A 23021-nucleotide genomic window follows, 5' to 3' on the forward strand; every position below is an offset into this window, starting at 1 on the left:
AATTAATTTTCTACTATAAGTTCGATTTAAAATATTATTTTATAATTTTGTATTTTCGACACTAGCGCAAAGCGGCAGAATCGCGAACCTTTTGTACAAGTTACTTGCTGCTGATAAGATAATATACAAGTCGATAAGTAAGGGTTCTGGTATAATCGAAACTGCACTACCTACAGTCGCAAACAATAGATCATCTGTGCTTACCTATATTTCGTCAGTGCCTGTGCTTTTATCGTCTACGCCTATCCCATCTCTGGACATACGAATGTCGTCCTAGCAATGTACACGAACAATGATAATTAGTGTACCTATCTTTTATCAACCGGGCTAATGATCTTGCAGTTTCCATTTCCAAATTTGTTTTAAATTCTTAGAATTTTATATTCTACATTACTAATTGGTTGCATTACGAAAATTTTATCATTAAAACAAAAAAAAAAAATTGCAAATGGATAAAAGATTTATTTATAAAACGAAAGACAAAATACAATATAATAACTGATTATAGTAAATTAAACATCAATGGAAATAGGCAATTCCTTCACCAAAGTACATTATCCAATACAACGGAAGCAGTGTTCAAAATTTTTTGCTTTTTAAACATTGCTGCATTTAAGCTTAAAATAATTATAATATTAATGGACATCCACAGGACATCAGACTTTTCTGCAACAAGATTCTCGATTCAATTTTCACTCAAATCTACGATCTATAACTACAATTATTTATTGTACATCGAATATTATAGTGTAACAGTGAAAATGCTGATTCAAGAAATGTCAGAGCGAGTTAGAAAGAGGAAAGCCGAGTGGCGGTGGAAAGGCGTGGTAGAAGATCAGAGTGCAATCTGCATTATTCTGTAGCTGAGGCGCGCGGGCGGCCATCAAGGACTCTTCAGGTCAACGTGATCCAATCTGCCGTATAAAACGCCCCTCTCGACGGTCCTTCGAGCACTGTTGTACTTCTCGTCGCCCCGTTGTCGTTATTTCTCCATTATGTATGCGATATTCGTAAGTACTCGCTTTCAGTTTTACTTCGAAACTTTTCACCACGCATTGTCAAAATCCAACAAAATCCACTACTTCTTCGTCGCATCTGTGGTGTACTTGTAATACCACTCGTTTCATCGTTCTTACTTTTTTAACTCGCCCCGCTTTTGTAGCAGTTCATTTATATCTCTTCGAGCGTTAATTCGAAGAAAATACAAAGAATAAGTAATTTTCTTTAGGAGATACTTATTTGTTCTACAGAACGTTGTATTAAATGATTTCCATATGAACATTTTGTTTTATTAAATATTTAAAATCTATTATTTAAGTTTCTATAATTATCTCCTATCTTAAAATACTACTGATTAACTGGATATTAGACATCTTGCTACCATGTAGCAAACATAATGTATTTAGTATAATTTAAAAAATAAAATAAAGTATCGAATACAAAGTTCCACAAATTAATCGAGCTTTATAATTCATTGTAACAATAATTACATATCTTGTTCTTCTTTACTTTGTCGTTTCTAAAGTCATGAACATAAATTTCCAGACGTTACTATTCTACACGGTTGCATTGGTTTCGTGTCAATCGACGAATAGACAATACCAGTCACCTCAACAGGCAGCAATTTTGAGTGATGCAAGATATCTAGCTGGAGATGGAACTTTTGGCGCCGCTTATTCACAAGAGGATGGCGTGGAATTCAAAGAGGAAAGCGACGTTTACGGGAATCGCCGTGGGTCTTACTCCTACGTCGATCCTACGGGTCAAAGGCGCACAGTGACATATACGGCTGGGAAAAATGGCTTTCAGGTACGTTAGAATGTGGCAGAAAATCCTAGTTCTTTTTTTATTTAACACATGTTTCTTTTATTACATATGAAAAATAGAATATCAATATTGACAAGAGCTAAGCTATTACAGTAATATGGAAATTTACATAAATTTTGAAGTTAGTAAGATAGAAATTTGCAATCAAATATTGTATAAGAAATTTTTTAATTGATTGATGGTTATTAATAATAAAATTGTTCCTTTCTATATTTTTCGTAAATCTATTCACTACTCCGCTACTACAATTCATCGTCCACCCTCCGTACATTTAGGAACTCTTACATACTTCTTTACAAAGATATGATAATTTATTGAAGCACAATTAAAACAAAACATCTTCTAACAATAGTACACAATTTGAATAACTTTTCTCACGATGATCTACTTTATTAATAGCTATTTGAATATCACACTCATATAGCAAAACTCCCTCGTTACTAGCGAAATGATTCGTTTATGACATTAAATAGTAAATAGTGAACGTTACAATAGTTACTTTGATATTTACTATTTAATATTTAAATATTATTCCGATTCACTTTTCCTCTTTTATTTGAACAGGCCACAGGCGACGGCATTCCCGTTCCACCCCCGCAAGTTCCACCTCAGCCAGAGTACGTACCTCTACCGCAATACAACCCACCCGATTATCAACCACCGCGATACAACCCATCCTTGCAATCGTATCAACGTCAGAGTCAACCAGTTTATGAAGCACAACCAGCGCCTCAGCCCCAACCTCAACCTCAACCTCACCTTCCACCTCAACCAGTGTATCAATCTCAACCACAATACCAACCCAGACCTCAACCACCACCTGAAATTCAATCCATTCCTTCCTACAACCCACCGCCACAGTATCAACCTCCGGCTAGACCATTGCCACAGTACAACGCTATAACGACGCCACCACCTCGAAGGTTTTACCCACCTGGAAAGTTGAACTTCAATAGGACTCCAGATGGCTACTCCTACACGTTTAATAAAAGTTAAGAAAAAGGTAACTAGGAATGGGAGTAACTTTTAATTTGTAATTTGTCACTCGTAAAATTTGGCCAATAATATGGAAGAATAGAGTAATATACAAGAAGGCGCAAGTTGTCATTTTATATGGCAAATTTAGAAAGATAAAGATCTTTCATCTGATGAAATTCGTTCATATTAAAATTTTAAGGAAAATTGTCTTTTTTTAACGATCTATTTTAAACTCGAGAGAGAATTGATTAATTGATTATTATGTGTTAGTTTGTATACATCTATCATTTTGTCGATTTTCTTTGAGGTGTATGGTTAATATTTAAAACTTACTGGGTTCAGGAATAGAATGTACTTATAAATTAGGATAAAATTGAGTATCGCGTAAATTGTACTTAAAGAGGAAAGGAAAAATGGAAAGAATAATTAGAATAATTCTATTAATTTGTGAATAAGTCTCTGGAATCCTATTATAGAAATTATATGACGCAAGAGATTTCTGTGTATTATAATATAGATTTTCGCTGTGTATTGTGTAATATATTGTGTACTTTTTGTAATTTATTAGAGTAGAACTAACCTTAGAATATTTGCTAATTTGCTCATATATCATTTATTCTGAATTTAGAGAGCTTCATTTTCAGGAATTTCCACGTTCTATTTTGTATATCGTAGTTTAATAGTTAACATAATGTTTTTCAATGATAGCTTATCTAAAATCTATTAAACCAAGCGTATCACAAAATTTTCGAAAAATTCTAAGAAATCTACTATCCGTAAATATCATAGGCGGAAATTAACAAACGATAAATTAAATGCGCGAGCATGCATTTATAATTAGGAGATTGTAGGTAGCCAGAGCCTTGTCCATGATCTTACTACAAGGTACCTCGCGCGAAACAAGTTGAACTTCCTCTGAAACACTGCATACAATCTATATAAATTCTTGAGGAAACGAATGCAATATTTATTTTGCCAATTAGGGAGGATTCCTTCGTCCACTTACATTATCGCTAATTATGGGTATAGTGTCAGGCAAATATTCGCGATAGAATAGATTAGATTAGTTGGAAAGTTCTATCGACTTCTTTCACTTAAAGTTTCTTTTAGTTCGATAATTTATATCTGCAAATATTCTATTAGCCAGAATAAAAATTTCCAATTACAAGGAAGCATTCCATTTTCCTCATAACATTCGCAAAGTGTACCATGAAATGGAGAAAGTATGCTTCGTGTATCGATGTGTCATTTCATTATGGCTGCTAGAAGAACTCCTAAAAAAGCGAAGAAATGATAAATTCTATACTTTAGAGGGAAAATGTAGACGATAAGTTTGAGTAGCGTTTCAGCAGCGTAAGGCGAAGAGTGCCAATTAAAATTTCTCACTGAAGTGCTGGAATGAATTTAAATGGAGAGAAAGGAGAAGCATTAAATAAGAAATGTCGATAGGAATTTCCGACAGATCGGACCTGTTCGCGTGAAATTAGCAGCGGCATCATGTAAACTATTCAGCATTTTACAAACTACATTGAATCAAATTTTCTTAATCGTTTCGATTGGACGACGCCCTACGTTTCGCATAGCAATTCCCTTTGCAAATGCGAGCACTATCCCGCGCACTTTGGGGTCACGTTACTTTCATTGAACAACCTTTGACGTATCCCATGCTATTGCAACGGTCTATGAGGGATCCCACGATCCATGAGGGAGGATACGTGATCTTTTAGGCGTGATTCATACCTTACTGTAAATATAGGTTGAACGTGTAAGGCATCGCCTCTTGAAACAGGTTTCAGTAAGTTACAATAATTTCAATCATGCTTCATATCCTACCATATTGTATTATATCTATTTCTGTAATTGGGATAGAAGACTAAGATAGGATAGAAGTGATCGAACTAATTTCTGCATCAAATAAACTGATATAAAAATGTATATGATCTCATTTCCTCGTTATAATGTCTTATTTGTATTGTTCTTTTATTACTATATTTTTCGTTTCTGGTATTATCTCCAGCTCGTTATAATTAAAATATTGTAATAAATAAAATATACTGAAATAATATGTGCGAAATTCTAATAAAAGACGGCAGTAGTTGAACAAATGAACAATTAAGACAATTAAATGTCGGATAAATATTATTAAATAATAATTAATAATTTAAAATTCAATCGAAATATTATAGTTGCGTATCACGTAAATGAAACCTTATAAGCAAAATAAATATAAGCACGTAAAATAGTGTGCATTTCGAATAGAACGTACCTAAGTACATGTACAAATAGAAACAAAAATTAGAAATACTTATTCCAAAAAACATATTTAGACCCTAACCGTTCAAATTTACCTCATGAGATTTGTACAATATTCGTCTCTTAATAGTCATCTCCTGAAACGCCATACTCTTGCTGTCTCATCTATCCGTCATCGAATGCAACTGGCACGTCATGTCAACTACGCCCAGTTCGAAACGGAAGGAGAGTTAGGCAAAGACAAAGAAAACTTAGACAAAGGGACAATTATCTTATTATACTGGCTCGCGAATAATACCCGTGTAGTTGGAACGAAAATAAAAATGTAGTTGAACAGGGCGTCCGTTTATCAGTATTCGTAATACGGGTGCGGCAAGGCAAACCGGCTGTATCGAAGCAGGAACTCGATATCCTTAGTAGTGGACCGAAAGAAACGCATACCGTAACGTTTCGTGTCACGTCGATGTCCTTTAAGAAAGTCGATCACGGAGTTAATTTATGGCCAAACGGGTGCAGTTCACACTGGATGCAGCATGCGAGTACCGGTTATATACTTGTCGAGCCACTTGAATGCCCTGCATCCGTGTTACATTTGGTCACTTTATCCATTTTTTTTTTCTTTTTTTACATTCATAAGTTGATAGATAGAATTATGACAAGCTTTTAAACTTTTAGTATGTTTCAATGTAGAGAAATTAGTCGCTCGTATACTGAATTTTTATTTAAACTCGTAGGTATTTTTATGGAGACAACTTGTATAAGAAATTTGCCTTACTTTCTGAATATCATAATAAGTGATTTATTTTGAAAATGTTTGTATACCATGCGCGTCTTGTAAATTTTTGGAGATTTATATTTCCTATAAATACATAAACATCTTCAATCTAGTTATCAAATAGCTTATTTATAACAAATATCAATTTCTGAAGCTCGATTAATTTAATGAAACGAAAAAAAATTGTTGAATATTTATAATATGAGTAATGTTTTTAAAATTCTTACGCTATACAAAATAAACAAGATAGGAAAACTACTATGCCATGTATTACATTACACGTTTCAACAATATTAATTCAAAATCATTCGAATATATTTCAGTAATGCGAAAGGCAATGTTTTACTTTTTCAGTTGTCTTTTATTTATAAAGGTATATTGGTTATACATTTCGTTTTATGATTATGGCAGTAATATACTGACTCTGATTAGCTGCGCTTGACATCAACAGTATAAAAGTAATCTAAAAACAGCTGCTAGAGGCAGTGGCATCAATCATTCACTCCTCACAACATAAAGAGATAGAAAATAATAGTAATAAAAGAGGAAATATATATATATATATATAAAAAAAAAAAAAAAATAAAAGAACGAGAAGAACAACTCTCATCTTATCTATATTAAACTTATACTTATTTAAAAATTCATATGCCAATGTGCCTCCTTAACACGTTTCAATTTCAAATGATCAAAACGAAATCGGATAAATCCCAGAGAAAAGGCACTATACGTCTATTAAATATAATATCCCACTTTCGATCGTACAAAGTACCACGATTATAAATCATTACGCTTTACGTCGCATAAACGTTTCATTTCCGCATGCAATTCTCCTCGAAACAAGAAAAAGAAAAACTTTAGAAGGAACGCTGAATTGCGTTAGATCCTCGATAGACATATTATTGCAATCTCTACAAATTTACATTTTCATCGACGGCGTGCAAATGGCAGGCATAATTTTTCGAACTACGTCATGCTGATTTCTGGTACTCTTCGTTCGTAAAAATCAAGACCGTAAATTAGTTTTCATATTTGCATCTTCATGTTGGTCGTTGTTACACTCCGTTTAATCGCTCCTTTTAATCCCTTTAATCACCTCCTTTTAATTCTTCGATTTTCTATCACTGACTCATTGTGACATCAGACACAATAGACGGACATGGGAAAAGTGGAAATCCGCTTACACGAATCGTTCGTCTTTGTATCAAATTTTCAACGACGATGAAAATCAGCGCTTGCGTGCCAGTTAAGAGTGAACCATAGAGCGAGTAACTTTCTTGCTCATCGTTCCAACTATTCTAAATTCATACAAACTATGTAAAAGATGTTTCTCGTTAACTGCATTAGAAGAAAGGCCGGCATCTTTTGTCTTATTTTTCTCCATTTCCTTTACATCGTTACTAATTAAACAGCTATAAACGGTTATTGTTTATGCATATTTATCGCGCGAATGTCAACGAACGTTTTCTATCAAAATTACTCGCAAAACCTCCTTCTCTGTCTTTTCATTCACATTTTGTCTTCATTTTTCGTCTTTGTCCTTCCTTTTCTTCGTAACAATCGCAACTATTGTCGATACGATTAACATTAACTATATTGCACTAGTTAGAATTATACAAAATATATACCTAACGGTAGGTATAGCTTTTTTTCTTTTTCTTTCTTTTTGAAGTATACCATTTTAGGCACCGTTATCCTGGAAGTAATTTGGATCGAAAATAAGCCGGAAATGAGTCGTACGTGAGGCAGGAGGCACGGCAGTTTTAGCAACATTATGTTCTCGCGCTGACTATATAATGTTCTATTCTAAAGACGAGAGGAAGAAAGCGCTGTAGAAGCGAATCCTATGAAGTTATTGGAAGAGATAGTTTGTTCACAATGCATGTCTCTCGCGGGCACTCGACGAACTAATATTGTGAAACGATATTGCTGCTAATTTTTACATTGAATAATAAAAAAAGTGCCTACGAGGTTTAATTAAAATTGGATTGGAAATCGATAAAATGCAATAAAAGAATGTTGAAAGATTAAAAGGCATTAGATACTCAAGATTATAAGTACACGTACTTATAAGTACACTTTCGTTCTTTCATGTCCTCATTAACTGTAATAAAACGGAAATCTGTCATATATGTAATGTAAACCCTTACATTACATGTCTTCCCTGGTTAAGTACATATTCATACTTCAGGTACCAAGGATAATCGTAACAATAAACAAGTTTTTAAGCAAACAGTCAAAAAAATCTTGATCTAGAATAGATTATAAAATATAAACATCTGAGGATGTTTTGTCATATTCGGTAATATTTTTTTGTGTCAACACTTACGCTACACAACAATAAAAACTACACGTTTGGTATTATAAATCGATAATGTGGCTAATAATATATCGCCTTTGGAAGATCATTGAGTTTCATTTAAAAAAGAATAAAAATAGTCATATAATTAGAATATAATCTTAACAAATAGTCAAATAAATGATCTTTAAACTAGATAAAAAATTTCTATTTAAAAAGAATATTATTTAAAAAAAAAGAATTACTTCGAAACAATAAAACCTCCAGATTGTGAAACATATAAAATAAGTCGTTGATCGTAAAATGTGTAAAAAGAACTATAATAGCATTGAGAACAAACCTGTACATTATATGGCAGATACTGCTAATGGCTAAAGATAGCGGGAAGCTAGCTATGTAGGAACGTATATTATTAAGTAATCATACTTAAATATTGGCGCAATAGTATAATCTCTTACCATATAAATCAGTATCGCGTCAATACCTAAATACCTGACGAATATAACGTATGTCCCAATTTATTATATATAATATTCGGGATACACAGTAGTACTCCTATGTTAATTCGAGATCTTTAATTGCGGTGATATGTGCAATGCAAAAAATATTGTTTTCTGTTATTTCCTGAAAGCAATGCACTTTATGTTTATTAACTTGTGATCAACTATCGGACGAACGAATTATACGATATTCAAAGAATTCGTTCAACAATTTTTAAAAGCTGTATTTAGTTTTCGTTGCAGCGTGAAACAAACGATAAACTTTGTGTATCCGTTAATATTTATAGAGAAATATACTACTGTGTATCTCCCGTTATAAATCAGTACATATTCATTACAATCACAATACGCATGACATCCTATGCAGAAGTTCTGGTCAAAATGGAGTAGAGAACTTGTACTATGGTAAGACACGAATCGATGGCGCATAATGACAGGAAGGATAATTCTAGCTGCATAATCCTGAAGGATCGACCAGACCACGCGCGATCAATTCGGCCGTTGCAGGATCGCTTCCTTGTTTACCACTCGAATGCTGAGATGGCGTTTGCTGCGCGTGAGGTTCGAAATGGGAACGTACGTGGAACATAAATTCAGCCTTATCTGTAAAATCTGTACGGCACATAAGACAGAAATGCCTCTCAGATGCGTACGCCTGCGGAGGAGCTGTAGATCCCGGGAAATACGGTGCTGCATGTTGTGGCGGAGCCGATGCTTCCAAGTGAGAACTGTAACAGAAGATGTTCAATTATACAACAATAAATTATCAAACAATTAGTATCAATGTCATAAAGAATGATATTAATAGAGGTTTTACTATATTCACAATTATTATTATTGTGTATCGTTTTCATATATGTGTATCTCTGCAACTATATAATAGAGACAAACGTATCTACTTCTACTATTAAATTATAATAAAATGAATGAATAGTTAGATAAATATTTTTGTCATATCATCATATACCCACAAAATCAAGTGTACATTTACAAATTATATTATAAGCTAATATTAATACTTCAAAACTTAATCGTAATTTGAAAATTGTTTTTTCTTAGTAACTTATAAGTCACTGAAAATTTTAATGATGTATATATTTTGAGATAAATATGTTCATTACTAACAGTTAGAAATATGTCCTTTCTATTTTCTTTTCAATTATTTGCAACATTTTTCCCAACATATCGAGAATTAAATATTGCTAAATAATATAATTATATTACTTATATATTCCATGAATTTCTATATTGAAGCTATTATAATAATTGCGTACAAAAATTTTTCGAAATTTCTTATACGCTAATGAATATTGTATTTAATAAAAGTATCTTCTATTAATAAATATTATTTCTCTTATCTTCTTTCCAAGTGAAAATATTATTTTAGAATAAAATTTTAAATATTTACTACTACAGATGTAGATATAAACAGAAATTACCGAGCATGCTGCATCCACTCCTCTCTTGTGGCTAATGCTCGACCGCATAATTCACACGCCCAACTAACTGGTTCTTCTTTCAACTTGTGTATAGTATCCTGCCGAGATTGTTGCTGCTGCGATTGTTGTGCCTGTTGCTGTTGTTGCTGAGCTTGTTGCTGTTGCTGCTGTTGTTGCTGCTGTTGATCCGAATTCGGAGCTGTAGGTGTAGAAAGTGGCGCCACTCCCGGTCTATGTCTCAACTTGTTCATGTGAATAACTAGTTTATCTCTGCGGGCAAATGCTTTACCTAGAAGCAAAAGCCATAACATCAGTTAAACTCAAACAAATACATGAATTATCGTACAATGCAAAGCAACAGTTTAGACACACTTACCACAAACTTCGCAGGAATACGGCTTCTCCCCTGTATGAATACGCATGTGAATAACGAGTTTGTCCTTACGAGCAAGACCTTTGCCACAAACGGTACAGGCGAACGCCTTTGTCGCCGGTTCACCTGTATTTGTGGCCTTTGATGCAAATCCCGGACGAGACGTTACATTGTTCGTAGTTCTTAATGGCTGATTTACTGTAGGGGCCCTGCTCCCAAACTGCTGATCCATTGCACCAGGAAACGGAGGCATTACACCACCAGGGCGCATTGCTGCTGAGTAATCTGGAGACCTATTTCGAATTTTTCAATCAATGTTTTAACATTTCTATTCTGACAGACAATAATTACTGCGCCTCTTATTATAAAAAAAAATCATCCCAACGAATAGCATAACAATCTCATTTCTTGTAAGATTTGACACTAGCATAAAAAGAAAACTTACCATGTCCCGATGGAACGGAGTACGCGTACACCGTCGTCATAACCCAAACCATCGTCGGGTAAGGTAAAGGTTGGATTAGGTGTCTGAGGTGTCGCAGGTGGACCAGGGCCAGCAAGCCTCGCTTGGGCGGCTTGTTGTGCCATGTGTTGCTGTACTGCAGCATGAGCCACAGCATGCGCTTCCACATAAGCCGATCGCTGTTGTTGCTGGCTACCATTAGACATCTTGTCCTTATCAGTGCCCTATTAATTGTTTTTTTATTATTGCATTATGTTTTATACCAGCATAAGTCGTTTTTGAGAAGGATGGCGCCTTCTTAAGTTTCCATCAAAATTTTTCTTTGATTAGTCATTGAAACCCAGCATTAAATGTTAATTCGTAGATGATAAGAGATTAACTGATCTTAGCAGTTTTTACTTTTGTGATAATTTGAAAAATGCCCACTATCAGGTATTCTGCATATTAGTAGCTCTTAACAGGCATATGTATATAATTGAACTATTTTTTCAACAATTAACAGTATAACCGACAATAGTAACTTCTTAAGTTTATAAAATTTTTATTTTTTAAATATTTCTACGACTTGTAGATCCCGTTATGGTGGCTACGTGATAAAAGGATCATTAACTATCATACCGGCTACAAGATAAGATATATAAGGCTTCTTGTTAAAAACTTAAAGAGATTAAAAAGAACTGATGCAAAGAGATCGATTTATTTTAAATTTCGAACTGGACTTTCTCAGATATGTTGCTATCACGAATTATCAATTTAGTTGAGCAACATGAGGATCATGCTTCCAGAGATATCTTGGTTGTATAAAAATACCAGATTAATTAGGTTAATAAACTCGATTCGTATTAAAACAATCATAAAATATAAGATTATGTAAAATCATAAAAAACGAGATTGTAGTTAAATTCATCATAAACGCCGGAGAAACTACGTAAATGGAGAAAATGGACAAATGTATTACGATTTTCAATAACTGATACTTGTTACAATGTTTGGCATAATAGTCATTGTATTAGTAAAATATATTTGCAAAATACAATTATCGACACAATGCGTTTATTTGATTGTAAAATTGAAGGAAATCTGTAGGAATGAACAGCATTTTGCGACATTTCTATCAATTCGAGCACAAAAGCGTAACAGCTTCGAAACCGATATGGGAAAACGATTAATCACGGAAACTGAGCTGAGCGGAGCATGCACGAAGCCGCACTCGGTGCCAAATATCTATTAACGATAATCGATATTTACCAGAAACTGAGTTTCAAATAATTCTTCAGCTAAATGGAACGTATTCGATTCCTTGTGAACTGATGTGAAACGTAATTAACGCTTTCCAGAAATGAAAACTTCGGAAGAATATTTTTCAAGTAAAAAAAAAAAAAAAAGATGGAAAAATTAGTCATGTAATTTCCTCTAAAACGACACTAATTGTTTATGATAATTGATGAAATTCTCCTAATAACGAAGCATTAAGTTTTTCAAAAGCAAAAATTTTTTAAGGAGAATTTTACAGACAAAGTTCAAAAATATTCTTCGAACTGATAAGAAAATTCAAGTTACATAATAATGTTCAAAAATTATCCGAAATAATTATTGAGATCGATCTTGATCCAAAAATTGAAACATTTTGTAAAAGGAATTCTAAGAAAAAATTGTAGATATTCAACAAGCTGATTAAAAAGTGAAAATCGTACAATAATCTCTAAAAGCTACTCGTAGGAATACAAAAACATTGAATATTTAGTATAAATTGCTGATGATTAAGAAATTGGATAAAAACCGGGGAAAACTCTAATATACTATAAAAAAAGCTGTCGAGAAATCAAAATTTCGTCCACGTGACGTTGGTTCGCGACAAGAAGGTATCGGAACAAGCTGGAGAGAATGGTCGTATCGCCGAGAAGCATCACAGAAGCCTGTATCCCCCAGAGACGACATCGAATACATAAAAGACAGGGACTTTCGAAGGAACCGAAAAGATCTGTTCGCGTAGCCTGCTCCGTCAAGGTCCTCCGGGAAAGAACGATGACCGAAACGAGAGAGACAGGAAACGAGAGTGAGGGAAGAACGACCGGGAAGACGAAAGAAGGGAAAGAAAGAAAGAAAAAGAGAGACGGAGAAAGAAGTTAGCTTACAGAAAGGCAGACACGAAGGTTCCCACAAAAGACGAGCAAACGCTATCGGGCCGATCTCCCGGCTCACGTACCTACACACACTTTGTTCCCCTGCAGAGGTCGAGGAAAACCGCACGGTCCCAATCGACTCACTGGGTCGGATGTCCTCGAGGAAAGATATCACTGACACCGTCACAAGGCGAGCAACTCAACGGCACATCACATCAGTGTCCATCACGCGTCGTCATGCCGCCCGTTCTGCTGGGAGTTTCCGAACTGGGTGAAAAAAATTGAGCGACCACGAGGCTCGTCGTCCAGACCGGAGGTGGCTGGTAGAGACCAGAACACGCTAGCCTTAGACTCCGATAACAAAGAATTTTTAACGCGACAATGACGATGAAAAGAACAACGGAAACTCTATGACCACGCGCGTTCCTTCTTTTCGCGACGCCACGAAAGAATCTCGCGTTTTACGGGGCAACCAGAGTGTGTCCCGCGGAGCTAGCCGCCGATTCCCGGCGCGGGAGGATGCAAGGACAAAGAGACGAAAAAACGTCTGGTCGAAGCAGAGGGGATAGCCCTCTAGCGAGAGAGAGGGAGGAAAGGAGAACAGAGGGTAAGAAGGAAAGAGAGCAACGACCAGTCGACTAGAGAAAGAACGAGCTATATTCAGAGGGAACGAGGGAAACGAAGACGACTAAAGAAAAAACCGGAGAGAAAGAGGGACAGAATGTGTATGTTTGTGTGTGTGTGTGTGTGTGTGAGAGAGGGGGGGAGAGAAAGGGAGAGATGAGATAGCCGGTGACACACGGATGCAGCGCGGCGTAACGATATCGAGTGGAGGTCTCCACGGAATGCACCGTGGCGATGTGCTGTGGAGAGCAAGACCACACAGGGTGCACCGATCGGACGAAGACAAAACGAGGAGGAAGAGACGGAGGGAAATGGAACGGCGACACTCGGGTTATGGAGCCAAGTATGCGCGAACTTGGTATAAACGGTTCTATTCGATCGCTGAGACTAAGCGCGTCCCGGTGAGCAAGCGAAATTGGCGCGACTAGGTGCGGGAACAAGCACCGAGCGATACTGAACCGGTAGAAGGGAAAGAAGAATAGGCACGGGAGAAGCGATATGCGGACGAGACGGCGCGGTGCAACGATATCGAGTGGAGATCCCCGCGGAATGCATCGTGGCTGGCGCGACGACGAGAACACGCGAGAGAGAGAGAGAGAGAGAGAGACAAAGAGAGAGAAAGAAACAGAGCGAAAAAGAAGGGGAGATTCGGAGAGCGAGAACGAGAGAAAGAAAGAAGGGAAAGAGAAAGAGAAAGGCAGGGACGCCCTAGAGAGGCAAGTATGCGCGCGAAGAGACCTTCGTGTATACCTTGTGTCGTATACACAGACTACCGAGTCACTCGCTTGCCGGATACACACAATGACGGAAGAGAGTAGCGTAGCACCAGTCGACGGCGGCGTCGGCGGCGGCGCTCTGCAGTGCGTCGGCCCGCTGACCTTGACACTGACATTGACTAAGCGAGCGACTGAAAGAGAGTAGGAGAGGACAAAGTCAAATAGAAACAGACAGATAAGGAGACAGAGAGAGACTAGAAGGACTGACGTATCATTGGATGGCAGATATGCGCGATTAGGCGAAACTAAACACGATACATAAACGCGAGCAGCCACCTAGTAGTATCCAAGTACCGTTCGCTTCCTCTGCTTTCGTTGCTCCCTAGCTCTCCTCGGTTGACCGCATCAACGATCAACCGGGTAACGAGACTTCGTCGGCCGTTTACGACGGGGTATTCCAGACCTCGAAACAGGTTTTCAGAGGTGTACAGGTCTGCTCCTCGTTGCACCTGTGCCCGGGACAAGGAGATCCAACGGGCCAACTAGCAAGGGAAGGGGATCGAACAATCTTGGATTGGGGAGCGACGAGACGCGTAGTGGAATAGAGATAGAGGGGAGCTGGTGAAAGAAGGACAGGGGAAGGGTAGAAAAGAAGACGAAGGTAAAGGAGAGAAGGGAACGGAGACGTCGTACCCGTGAACGGAAAAGAGTGAGAAAGAAGGAACTAGGCGAGACGTCGAAGAAAAGGAGAACTGACTTTCGCTTTCTGTGCGCGACGCAGCCTAGCCATGGAGAGTCGATCAATAGCGCCGCGACGGTTGCACACACGTATACACATACAGGCACACACATGCGTGCCTTTTACAAACCCTCTATCCCGACTGGTCGCGTGATCTGTCTCTCTTTTGCCCTATCTGTTCATCCGTGTCTGCTTATCTGTATATTATCCCCTCCAGCTAGGTTCTCTGCACGAGGAGTCGCGTGTGTGAGGGTGGAATTATTGGGATCATGCTTCGTTCGGTAAGCAAGGGGTGCGAAGGAGGAACAGAGAGAGAATCAAGGACCTCGAGCTACCGATCAGCGACGCCCCTCGTTCCCTCTCCTTCCTTTTAGTCGGTTGCACGGTTTCGCATGGCCCTCTCTCACCCTCTTCATCTGCTGTGGTCTCTTCTCGCGCGCGCGTTCGTACGCTTATCGAGCATAGTACAGAGGCGAAATCGGCACGAAAGAAGGTGGAACGGGAGACAACACTGGGCAGAGGTGGTAGAACGCGAGCGCGTGTCGCGTAAAGGGCTTTTTACGCCGCTCGAAATGTGGAACTCGTGTCGGCCACCCATTCGACGCATAAAGTCACTTTAACGCGTCATGTCGGAAATTGCCACCCGAGTTTACGAGCTTGTAAAGAGTCTCTGGTACTTCCTAGAATACGTACGACCCCCATCGTACGGGGATAGCCTGATTCCTTCTGGCTATTCGTGTCCGGCTCGTACAACGATAAATTTTCCAATGTTGCCCTGGAAAAAATTCTTGCTCTCTCTCCATCTTTTCTCTTACTCGTTGCCTCCACGAGATACCGTGAGCTTTATGTCAGACCTTTAATCTACCTTTATTAAGCGCGCTGTCTCCTCCATTTGTAAGGCACTTGCTCCCAGTCGTAAACCACGTGCTCTCGCGAGGATATTAAACGCGCCTGATGTGTCTCATGAAATCAATTAAGAGCAAATAAACTGGTGCCCCATAAACAAGTATTCCTACGAGTTGCTCGTTTGTTGCTATATTTAGTGGTAACGTTATAAATATACTTTTAACCAGACTTCTTGTGTTTAAGTGAATAATACAGACGTTCCATTCACACGAGCAGAATATACATTTTTCATACATTTAATGTCGTAGATAATAATAAGCATTGGTCGTTGCATGATGTGAAAATAATAATGGGATGTATAAATATTGTTTCGGTATTAAAGATATTGAAGGAACTGTAACATGTGTTTTAATTTATAACTTTTAAGAAATTGGTGAATGTTTTTGGAGAAATTAATTTTTGAGAACATTTTTGGTTATTATTTTGAGTCATGCACTATTATATGCATCCATAAATTTATGTATAAAATAAATTTAGATTCCTGTTGAACCTTTGTCAGTAAAACACATAAATACATGTCAGTAAAACAAATAAAAGCATACATAGATTATTATCTATTCATTTTCTATGTAATATAAAAACCTTATATTTATTATTCATTTTATAAAATATCTAAATTATTATATAAAAATTTAAATAATTATACTGCATATTTCTAAATTTGTTTGCAATAATATTTCTATAATAAATATTATATTCTAAATTTATATTTACTTAGCTTCTAACATTATAAATCAAAATAAAAATTTCGTATGTAAAGAATTAACACCCATGTTTAGCTTAACTCATTTATGCATATATTAAATAATCTGATTTATGTAAAATAAAAATTATTTCAACAAAATTAGAATTAAAGTTCGTTCATGCTTTTCTCACATTACATAATGAGAGAAATTTTATTTGTAGCTTTTCATTCACGAATTACTTAAATTATTAATAGTTAATTAAATGAATTATAAATTAATTTAAATATTTAGACTTACCTGGTTTACCGATGCAGCGAGGTGCTTCAAACTGTCCGCGTAATTTTTTAATACTGTATCGGTCGTCATGCAGCTCACCCGAAACTCGTAAAACATATCCAATTTGTATACGCATCTCTGACAAATATTTTTGGGCAATGCGTCCTCTTTCGTTATCTGTGATAATATTATTGGTTGAATATTTTGTTTGTAGAAAATATAACTTCCAATATATGTATAAACATGTTAGATCACATATGTTTGAATTAGATATCCATACGCTTTATAATATTTTGTTAAAGAAATTTAAATATACTGTTGTAATTTTCACTTCAGTTAACTGAAGTGAAATTCAGGAAATAAAATTACAACAGTATATTTAAATTTCTTTAACAAAATATTATAAAGCGTATGAGTACCTAATTTAAGCATATATAAGCTAACATGTTTGACTTGTCATAATTAACATTTTTTAAATAAATAATAATTTTAAATTGTTGAAAGGTTTTCGGAGTTACTATATATCTCTCTTTTTTGTAAATAATCAACTTTTACTTCTTAATTGTATTAATTAGTATTACAATTAAGAAATATCACAATAACCTAAAAAGTGGCTTATATTGATTATTATATGTAAGAAAACATCGTGTAATAATTATAAATGTCAAAATGTAAAATCATTAAATCGATACGTAGCCTAAGTTGTAATTGTTGAAAATTTCTGTATTTGTAAACTGAAAAACAGAATTATTATGACGGACCATTTAAAAATTAGTTTGCGATTCTTCTTTCCAAAATAATCAATGAAATTTCGTATTATTTTGTGAACACTTTTGCTTCCTATTTCATTCAATATTTTTACGACATAAACTTCTAATTAGAGCACTGATAAAACGTATTATAGCACGTTTCTACAGTTCCCCATTTCCAATATCCTATACGCACTTGTCCTAACACGATGTTGTAACATAATGTTTACCAAAGAGACAAATATTAGTTAAATTTAACAGTAAAGACAGTAAATGTTAACTAATTTTACAAATACAACGAGAAATATTACTTACTACAGCAGGAATGCAGGAACGTATTTTAAAAAGTAATTGTCTCTGTTCGCCTTCTTTGTCGAAAATTTGAAGCTGGTGATTGCTCTTCAATGAACATAATCTACACAATTCAGTGAAACTGAAATCTTCGTTCATTGCCATTCTTACGATTCACGATTAAACACAAACGCTGAATAATTGTTAGGTTATAATGTCTGTGAGGTGTATTTCCACGCACTTTTTCGAGACAACGAAGGTTAGCGAGAAAGTGGCACAGAATTATTATTCGTAAACGTATCGAGAAATGAAAGCTGGTTAAATTTTTAAATATTAAAAAACTAGAAGTTTCTAACAAAATTAAAGTAACGCCACCATTTCTTTCTTCCCGTTTCACTGTTGTTCAGCGTGCAGAATGCCAGACCCCACATTGCCCGACGCTTAACCATCTGGTGGGTGGAGGAGGTAACAACAAAGGGTTGCGTATGATGGTAAAACAGGTAAATACAGCAACGAGAGCAGCAAAAGTTTTTAAATAAATTATTTGACTAAAATTTTAAAAATTAAAAAATTCGATTGTTTATTTTATATTTTTGTTACCAATTATATATAATGACTGAAAATTATGGAGTGATTCTATAGAGAGTACTCTAAAATGCAGAAAAAATATTTACAACTTAATATTATAAATTTTTATTTGGTATTTAATACAAAATTAAATCTACTATCATGGTTCAATGATATTGTAGTAAGTTACTGTTAGAAAGTCTTTTATTTATTGAATGAGACGTAATTGCTTGGACTAAAACTGATACACATATACACATAATATACTTAAAAATGAATAAAATAGTACTTCATTTTAGCGAAATATCATTTAAAGCTTTTACAAATGTTTCTACTAAAATAGATAAAATAGTAATGTAATTGCTAAGTGAGAAAATAAAGTTTCTAATCGTAGAAAAGATATTTTCATCCGAATATTTTTAACTATGAATTGAAAACTGCTAATTAACCGTTCTGTATGTAATTTGATATTTTCTATATATATAATTACGCACACGATATAGTTTATCTTGTCTCTATGTATAAATTCCATGTTGTCAAATGATTCATAATATTACTATGATTAATTCATGTAATCAATTATTTTTTACTAATATACTTTTATTTACACAAATACTTTTTTTTATATAAAGACATATTAAACAATGCCTATTTAAAAAGTATTTGTACATAATTTTAAAAATAATATTACTAAAAAATGAGTACATATAACATATTGATCATAAGTATAAAATAATCTAAAACAAGAATATTGATTTGAGATGTTAGTAGCTGATATATAAATAATTTATGTAATCGTTTATGTTCGTAACATGAATTCATATTCCATAATTGCACGAATGTATTATTTATTAATAACGAAAGCTGCAAGCATTGCAAAGTTCAGTATAAAAACCGAATATATGAGAGTTTTCCTACTAATTTCTGTAAAGAGATTTGGTTTGTGCACAACATTGGGAACACTGAAATAAATATTAGAATATACATATACAGAAATAAAATACGGGCATTATGTCTCCTAATATTACACAAACTGATAACTATAAAGAAAAAGTTCGCAGCAATTTTTATAAAATGTGGTGTTATTACGGCTGTGGAATTATATGGATTATTTTTGGTTTATACGTGTCTCAAACCGAGATATTCTCGAACAAATCGATTAGTAAAATAATCGAGGTAGGATACACTGTTATATTAATTTAAATATTTATATTCATGATATTAGAATATTAACTTCTTCTTTGTTATAAAACCATACATTATATCAATATCTTAATCTAAATGTAGATATTTAAATTTTTGTATAATGTTTCTTTCGAGATAATGTTATTTTTCTTTTTTTCTTTTTCTTTTTTGAAGATTGAATTTACTATGTAAAATAAATTTTCGTATTTTACAAAAAATGGTTTTTCGTTTGAATGAAAATTGAATAGTATGAACACCGTTGGAAAAGTTGCAAATTATAATAAAATTACCTTTCAATCATCCTTTTAAAACGATGACACATTTGAATTCAGTATAATAAAAGTTCAAACATTACTCTCTTAAGATATGATATAATTCGCTCAAATTAAAAATGTGTATAATGCGTATAGGTTACACAGAATTTACTCATGTAAAATAACAATTTACAGGTTTTACCATTGCGTGAAGGTTCGGAAATATACAAAGTATGGATGTCACCTATATATTTAACTTTTACGTGTTATTTCTTCAATGTTACCAATCCCGATGAAGTGATGAGTGGAAGTAATCCATATTTCAATGAAGTTGGTCCATTTACTTACGAGTAAGAGATTAAATTGAACGAAAGTACTTACGTTGTACGTCTCGTATATTAAATTTTAATGAAATTTATATTTTTCTAGCAATGCAATTGTATCATTTTTAACATATTGTTTCGAATACGTTATTTTATCATGTCATATATTTCTAATTTATGTTTGCTAATTAGTGTATGTAATTAAGAAACATTATAGTCTCGCAAAGATATTATATCTTGGAATATATTAGACAAGTAATATTTTAAAAAATGTGCTTATCGTTGAATTTTAGTTAATTATTTGAATACATATATACCATAAATATTTGGACTTAATAAGTTTTTAAACATTTATCAATCCTTGTTAATTCGTCTTTTAACGTATATATTATAATACATTTAGTGAAATACTCGAGAAACAAATTATAGACGTGGACGATACGATGGATGAAATTACATATACAACAAAGTCTACGTACAGTTTTAACAAAGACTTGAGTGTGAAATTATCTAAACATGACAAAATCACTATATTAAATCCTGCATACATTGGTACCATATCGATGGCAAGTATAATTGCACATGAAGATGAAAGCTCTATAACTGTTTTTTAAACATCTTCTCTTTTAATTTAAAAAATAACTTCTTAGTTCGACAATGATCGATTACATAATTATTCAATGGTTTAATATTATTATATTAACACAGAATATCTATAGTAATCTAGTATGTAAAATATTGTCCATACGATTTATTTAAACCCTTTATCCTTCCGCATACTTAATTATTTAATTACCCTTAACTGTAAACGGTATGTATAATTTTAATTAATTATGTTTGCATAGCTCTCTGGCTTACCTCCTGAATTTATGCAAAAATATGGTAATAACATACCGAAACTATTTCCAAACCGTAGTACCATTTTTCTAAAAGCTAATCCTAACGATCTGCTTTTCAATGGAATTAAAGTTTCGTGCAATTTAAGAAAATTCCCTGAATTGGATCTGATATGCAAAACATTGGGCAGTAATCCACCACTTGTGTTGAGAGAAACCAACAAGCAAGATGTTTATCTACTCAGTATCTTTCAGAGGGTAAAAATTGTTTGTAAAAAAACAAAACATGCAACATATTTTTGTATTTTTAATACTTTGTCATAAAAATTCTTATTAAAAATTCTTAACATATTTTAACAATAAGTTTCCAACTTTTTCTATTTTCAAATTTAGACAATAATGTCAAACAATGCAGGAATTATTCAGATATTTTCGTACCAGCTAACAAAATGTTTCATGTTTCTAAGGTGTTCGAAAAATATTCATAGTAATATTTAATTAAATGCGTAATATAAATAATACTAATTTTCCCAATTGGTAGATGAACGCTACTTTTCGTGGACCATTTTCTGTTAACAGAGGTGTTAATGATATAACGAGATTAGGAGATATTACATCTTATATGGGAAAAAGAATACAAACAATGTGGAACTCTGAAGATTGTAATACAGTAAGAGGAACTGACTCAATCATTTGGGCACCATTAGTAAAACCATTGCCTTATGTTTCAACGTTTATACCAGATTTATGCAGGTACGAAATTACTTTTTAAAATTTTACTAAAAATTTTATGTACATTTTCATGTAATACGAAATATTATTTCTTACAAAATGTTTAAACCATGTATTTTTTGTATCTGATATCAAGAAGAAAGAAATCTTGAGAATAAAGAAATAATTATTATTTAAATCGTTTATCTTGAAATTTGTTGTTACTTCATTACACTAGCAAAATAAATGTTAAATAAAAATAACTTCATTCGAATTAATATACCGTATCAGTTATCAAGATATATGTGTAGAACTATCGAAGCGGATTATAAAGATGAAGTTTCGGTACAAGGTTTAATTGGCTCACGATTCGCCATGAAGGAAAGGACATGGTTTCTAAACAAGTCGCAGTGTTATTGTTTACTAGAAAATAAAGTACCAAAATGTTTACCACAAGGCTTAATCGATGTCTCGGAATGTCAGGTAACATTATAACAAAATAGAAATATCTTCCTTTAATTCAAGATTTAATATTATTACAGAAACTGCCGGTAATCTTATCAGAGCCACACTTTTTACACGGTGACCCACAGCTGTTAAAGTACGCACGTGGTTTAAACCCTGATGAAAGCCTGCATGAAACTTACATCATTATCGAACCATATACTGGAACGCCTCTTTCTGGACAGAAAAGGACACAAATAAATCTATATTTGGAAAAACAGTCGGTAGAATTGCTTTCAAATGTCAGCGAGGGATATTTTCCGCTTATGTGGTGCGAAAATGTAAGATCCTTCAAGACAGTTCCTATCATTTCATCTTGTTTACTAAACATATGATTTCACTTATGAAATGCAATTGATTAAAATTATACGGTTCAATTCTCAAGACATATCATTTATTATGAATTTATTATGAATATTATACTTATATTATATTATATTTATTATGAATACCGAATGTGATAGATTTTTCGATTTCGAAGTTGGCACCAGAGTATTTCACGAATGATAATAAGAAAAGAACTTTACTAAAAACTGAGTTTATTATGTTATGTATGTATTTGTTCGTTTTCTTTAAGAATGAAAGTATAATAAACAAGAGTAAAAATATAATGGAATAATATTC

The 23021-nt window shown here is 34.2% G+C and overlaps 3 protein-coding genes across 3 annotated transcripts; 2 read left to right on the plus strand and 1 right to left on the minus strand.

Moving 5' to 3' along the window:
* Positions 1-870: 870 nt before the first annotated feature.
* On the plus strand, positions 871-5979 carry Cpr19 (cuticular protein 19). The gene is made up of 3 exons (XM_072008041.1): positions 871-1010; positions 1546-1809; positions 2392-5979. Exons 1-3 carry the CDS (start codon positions 996-998, stop codon positions 2821-2823), a joined length of 711 nt encoding a protein of 236 aa, XP_071864142.1. The 5' UTR covers positions 871-995; the 3' UTR covers positions 2824-5979.
* A 194-nt stretch (positions 5980-6173) lies between these two features.
* On the minus strand, positions 6174-18439 carry LOC139989613 (uncharacterized). The gene is made up of 6 exons (XM_072008040.1): positions 18042-18439; positions 16999-17154; positions 10890-11131; positions 10448-10737; positions 10072-10360; positions 6174-9360 (listed from the first exon to the last, which is right to left on the minus strand). Exons 1-6 carry the CDS (start codon positions 18180-18182, stop codon positions 9081-9083), a joined length of 1398 nt encoding a protein of 465 aa, XP_071864141.1. The 5' UTR covers positions 18183-18439; the 3' UTR covers positions 6174-9080.
* A 1767-nt stretch (positions 18440-20206) lies between these two features.
* LOC139989710 (sensory neuron membrane protein 2) lies at positions 20207-22973 on the plus strand (the record flags this gene model as incomplete). The annotated part of the gene is made up of 6 exons (XM_072008223.1): positions 20207-20373; positions 20750-20951; positions 21192-21476; positions 21724-21935; positions 22205-22376; positions 22436-22973. Coding segments are annotated over 6 exons (1335 nt in total), but the record flags the coding sequence as incomplete, so codon positions are not given.
* Between the last annotated feature and the right edge of the window lie 48 nt (positions 22974-23021).

Source organism: Bombus fervidus, chromosome 8 (assembly GCF_041682495.2).
Source record: "Bombus fervidus isolate BK054 chromosome 8, iyBomFerv1, whole genome shotgun sequence".
Classification (NCBI taxonomy): domain Eukaryota; kingdom Metazoa; phylum Arthropoda; class Insecta; order Hymenoptera; family Apidae; genus Bombus; species Bombus fervidus.

Bases quoted from the DNA above. Each gene is read 5' to 3' on its own strand.
- Cpr19 (XM_072008041.1), top strand. The intron at 1,810-2,391 runs GTACGTTAGAAT...TTATTTGAACAG, and splicing joins CTGGGAAAAATGGCTTTCAG to GCCACAGGCGACGGCATTCC.
- LOC139989613 (XM_072008040.1), bottom strand. From the start codon at position 18,182: ATGGCAATGAACGAAGATTTCAGTTTCACTGAATTGTGTAGATTATGT. The intron at 17,155-18,041 runs GTAAGTAATATT...ATATTATCACAG, and splicing joins GTTCCTGCATTCCTGCTGTA to ATAACGAAAGAGGACGCATT. The intron at 10,361-10,447 runs GTAAGTGTGTCT...TTTTGCTTCTAG, and splicing joins GTATTCCTGCGAAGTTTGTG to GTAAAGCATTTGCCCGCAGA.